Here is a 4,380-nt window from a genome sequence, read left to right on the forward strand (position 1 = left end):
CAAGCTGATTTTTAGATTTTAATGTACTTTTTTACATCAAGTTGTAGGCCATGTGTTTCTGAGCTCACAGACAAACAGTTTTATTAATATTTTCAGAGGTATGTGGTCCTCACAGGACAGCATATTTACTGAGCATATTTATAGGAAACAGGAATATAAAGTGAGCCCAACCTTAAATATATACATCAGTAATATTCATCTGTTTAACACTCATGGGGAACATTTTTCAGCAGAGTAATTATTTCTAGTTGTGATACTTTGTGCTCAAACGTCCAGTAATACTGTTTTAAGTGTACTGAGATGTTTTCTTAGTGTTTTATTGTTTCTTTTCCTAAAAGGTTTGAAAGACTCCTCCACCAATCGCCATTGTAATTTAATGTTGTTAAATAATTTTTGGCAATATAGTAGATAGTTATTTAGCTGTAGAAGTTATAATATTTTACAATTCTTCAGCCAGGAAGAAAGACAGCTGATATGGTATGTTTTAATCTGATCCAATTTATGTGTTTAAATTAGTAAATATCTGAGGTATTTGTTTCCTAGTATGACTTGTAAGGTACTTTTACAGTGGCTTGCAAAAGTGTTCGGCCCCCTTGAACTTTCCCACATTTTGTCTCATTACAGCCACAAACATGAATCAATTCTATTGGAATTCTACAAAGACCAACACAAAGTGGTGCACACGTGAGAAGTGGAACGAAAATCAGACATGATTTCAAACATTTTTTACAAATAAATAACTGCAAAGTGGGGTGTGCGTCAGTGGCGGCTCCTGAAAAAAATCTCAGGGGGGGCAATTTTTATGATATCGACTAAAATGACCCATTTAATGAGTACATCAAACAACACAATTTTAATTTAAATTTAAAATGAACAACCATATTCTGGCCATTTGTATAGATTTGTAAAAATGAACAACCATATTCTGGCCATTTGTATAGATTTGTAAAAATGAACATGAACAGATTTTTTTTTTTTTTTTGAATGAATGAAAAATAACTATTGAAAACAACAACTGTAAACTGATTGGGGGGGTGGGCTAAAGAGAGAAAGAGAGAGGGATGGAGAAAGAGAGTAAATATGGTTAAGGGTTCTTATTTGTACAAGAACTTTGCTCGTCTGTCTTTCTGAGTGGCAAATTTCTCGATGACCCTGGTGTTGAAATCAGGAAGTTCTTGTGTGAGTTTTTTCTCTATGGACAGCATAGCCAGAGCGTTGAGCCGATCCTGAGCCATATTGTTTCTCAGGAAAGTTTTTATCCTCTTTAAAGTAGAGAAACACCTCTCCGATTCTGATGTTGTCATTGGTGTGGTGATGAGGATGTTAAGAAGACTTACAGTTTCGGTGAATGTGTCTTGAAGGTTGTTTTCCATCAGAACCTGATAGAGTGCCAGCGCACCACTACAACTCTGAAACTCCTCGTTGTCGTAGATCAGGGACAGTTCTGTTTTAAGTCTGGCTTTGTCCAATGAGGGATAGGCTTCCACTGTGGTTTGTAGTGCTGCATCTGGAAAATTTTTGCTGTGTTGTTGGAACAAGTCTCCTTGCAACAGAGTGGCGCTGACAAGGTGCTTGGTGAAAGAAAACCTCTCCTTGGCATGGCTCATAATGGTGTCGCACACCTATCCAATAATATATAATTGGTAAGAGTTAGATTCAGTGGTAAGACTTTGGCACATGTCTCATGTTAATCATTATTCTGAAAAAAAAAATCTGTCCATAACAAAACAAAACAGTCATGACCACTATATCAAATGACATCTGACAGCATCGTCATTAGATTTTATCTGATGATCCGATTTAAATCAGACCAAGCAGCTAGTGCTTACCTCCAGTGCCAAATGGTGTTGCCTGTCTTCCCCCAATGTTCTCCGTCTCTTTGTGGGTGGGTCTTGAACAGGTCCCCTGTACTCCTCATCCACAACCAGATTAGGAAGTGCCTCCCTGATCCAATACATAAGTTTCATTAATGGCTTCTGAAAACTGAATAGGGATATATTAACCAAACACAAACCAAACAAAGGTTGTGTTCTAATTACCGGGAATTACCGGATTTAATTAATAACCGGACCTGGTTTAATGGCTGGGGGAAAACCAGTGCAAGTAAATAAAGGCCCTGGCCATAATTTCAGGAAATAGCCTATGGTATAGGCTACATCAAATCATTACTGGGAATATACTTCATCAAATATACTTAATCAAATATTTTTCATAAAATTACTTCAAAGGCTGATATAAATCAAAATTATCTGAATTCCATTAAACATTTAAGTCACAGAACACAGAATATATGCAGAGAATTTGATAGAATCTATGCATAGATAATTAACATTTATTCTAGGTTACATATTTATGCTTTTATGCCTACCTGATAGCCTGCATGCGGCTGATGAATGTCTGGGTGATCCCTGCGATGGTGACAGAATCGATGTTTCTCTTCTGTAGGTGGTTATACAGCATGTCTACATGTGGCATTATCTTGTGAAACAAGGCCAGGAAAAAACAGAAAGCTTCGTCTTCCAGCATTCTCACGAAACCACCGGCATCTCTCTTTGTAGGGGCATCAAATCCTTCACTGTTACGGATGGTCTGAAAACACCTCACCAGATCGTCTTTATGTTCATACACTGTATTCACAGCACGACTGTTGAAGTTCCAACGGGTTGCCGATGCACTTGGAAGTCGGTGCGCCACCACCTCGTCAAGCACTGCAGTCCTCTTGCTCGATTTAGTAAAAAAAGAAGCGAATCCTGCTATGTCGGAAAAAAAGTGACTGATTTGAGGGATGTGGGAGGTTGCTTGTTGCATTACCAGGTTTAACTGATGGGCATAACAATGTACGTAGTGAGCGTTAGCATAAATGTCCTGTATCTTACGCTGCACTCCTCCAGTGGTACCCCTCATTACAGCGGCCCCATCGTAGGCCTGGGCGATCAACTTTCTCTCTTGTCCCTGGGGGAGGATGAAGCGCAGCCTCTCCGATAAGGCACTGGCTATTGCATCTGCACAAGCATTGGGTAGCTTGATGAATTCAAAAAAACGCTCTTGAATACGGTTTCGTTGGTCAATGTATCTTAGCACCATGACTAACTGACAGTGTGTAGAAATGTCAGTGGTTTCATCAGCTTGAATGGCTAAAAACTTCGCTGCCTTTACTTCTTCCACGATCCTTTCTCTCAGAACTGCCAACATGCAATCCAGGATCTCGTTCTGGACTGTTTTCGAGGTGCCTTTAAATACAGTAGCATTTTCAAGGTGTTGCCTCAAGTCGTGATCAATTGATGCCATCAAGTCGACTAAACCTCTAAAAATCCCTGGATTGTCTGAGGAATCACTTTCATCATGTCCCCGCATTGCTAGCTCAAAAGCACCACAAAACTTAATACAATCGATGATTTTAGATAAAATATGACGGTTTTTATCTACCTCTTCGTTGTGCCTTCTTAAAGCAATCCGATGTCCATCATCTAGCTGCGCCGCTATGCTAGTTTTCCCTAGCACAGCTAGCTTTACACTGTTGTCCATATGAACTCGTGAGCTTTCATGTTTCTTGATTCGTTCGGAGAGGTGCTTTAAGTCGGTTTGTCCAGATTGTGTCCACGTCAAATCACACTTGTCACTTTTGAACAGTATGCACGGGAAACAAAAAAGTGCATTAGCTGTTCCACAGCCTGTCAGCCACGACTTGCGCTGGAACCAACTCCGACAAAAAGTCCTGTTGTATGCTTTTGACTTCTCCTTCGTTGCCTGGGTTAGTTGAATTTCGGGCTTGTCAGGTCCCAACTCTTTAACTTGCAGTTTTTCTGCCATTGTCCTTCTGGCAAAAGGGTAGGTTAGAAGCGATCTAACCGAATTTGGGGGAGGCTGTGCCTCAACCGTTAACAATACCGCTGCCATCGTCTCTCTCTGACCTTATAGCTCACTTAGGCTACTGACTGAGGTAAAATTCTAGAACAGCAAATCTTCGCGCGTTTTCTGCAGGGGCGCAATTTTAAGCGCCCCCAAACCATTTAATTCAGCGACGCTGATAGGTCAAATATTTATTATTTTCCCCTGGCAACCATTTAATGATAGGCTATTTCGCTGCATATCAAGGGCGCTTTGACGAGCGCCCCAGAAGAAGAAAAACACCGTTTGTTGGTTGAACTTTAATGAGTCAGCTGGTGAAAATGTTAAAATATGCCTGGCTGTATATGGGCACACACATAGTAAAACTATCATTGATGAATTTTTTAAAAATATATATTTTTACTCCTCCACATTTGGGGGGGCGGAGCCCGAGCGCCCCCTATGGGCCAGCCGCCACTGGTGTGCGTAATTATTCAGCCCTCTTTAGTCTGAGTGCAGTCAGTTGCACATAGACGTTGCCTGATGAGTGCT

General features: G+C 40.5%; 1 protein-coding gene across 1 annotated transcript; it reads right to left on the minus strand.

The window, feature by feature from the left end:
• Window positions 1-1,094: 1,094 nt before the first annotated feature.
• LOC309716827 (zinc finger MYM-type protein 1-like) lies at window positions 1,095-4,172 on the minus strand (the record flags this gene model as incomplete). Its single annotated transcript, XM_082550885.1, has 3 exons — window positions 2,369-4,172; window positions 1,830-1,944; window positions 1,095-1,622 (listed from the first exon to the last, which is right to left on the minus strand). Exons 1-3 carry the CDS (start codon window positions 3,895-3,897, stop codon window positions 1,095-1,097), a joined length of 2,172 nt encoding a protein of 723 aa, XP_082407011.1. The 5' UTR covers window positions 3,898-4,172.
• Between the last annotated feature and the right edge of the window lie 208 nt (window positions 4,173-4,380).

This window comes from Aulonocara stuartgranti (assembly GCF_965226115.1).
Source record: "Aulonocara stuartgranti genome assembly, chromosome: 11".
Classification (NCBI taxonomy): domain Eukaryota; kingdom Metazoa; phylum Chordata; class Actinopteri; order Cichliformes; family Cichlidae; genus Aulonocara; species Aulonocara stuartgranti.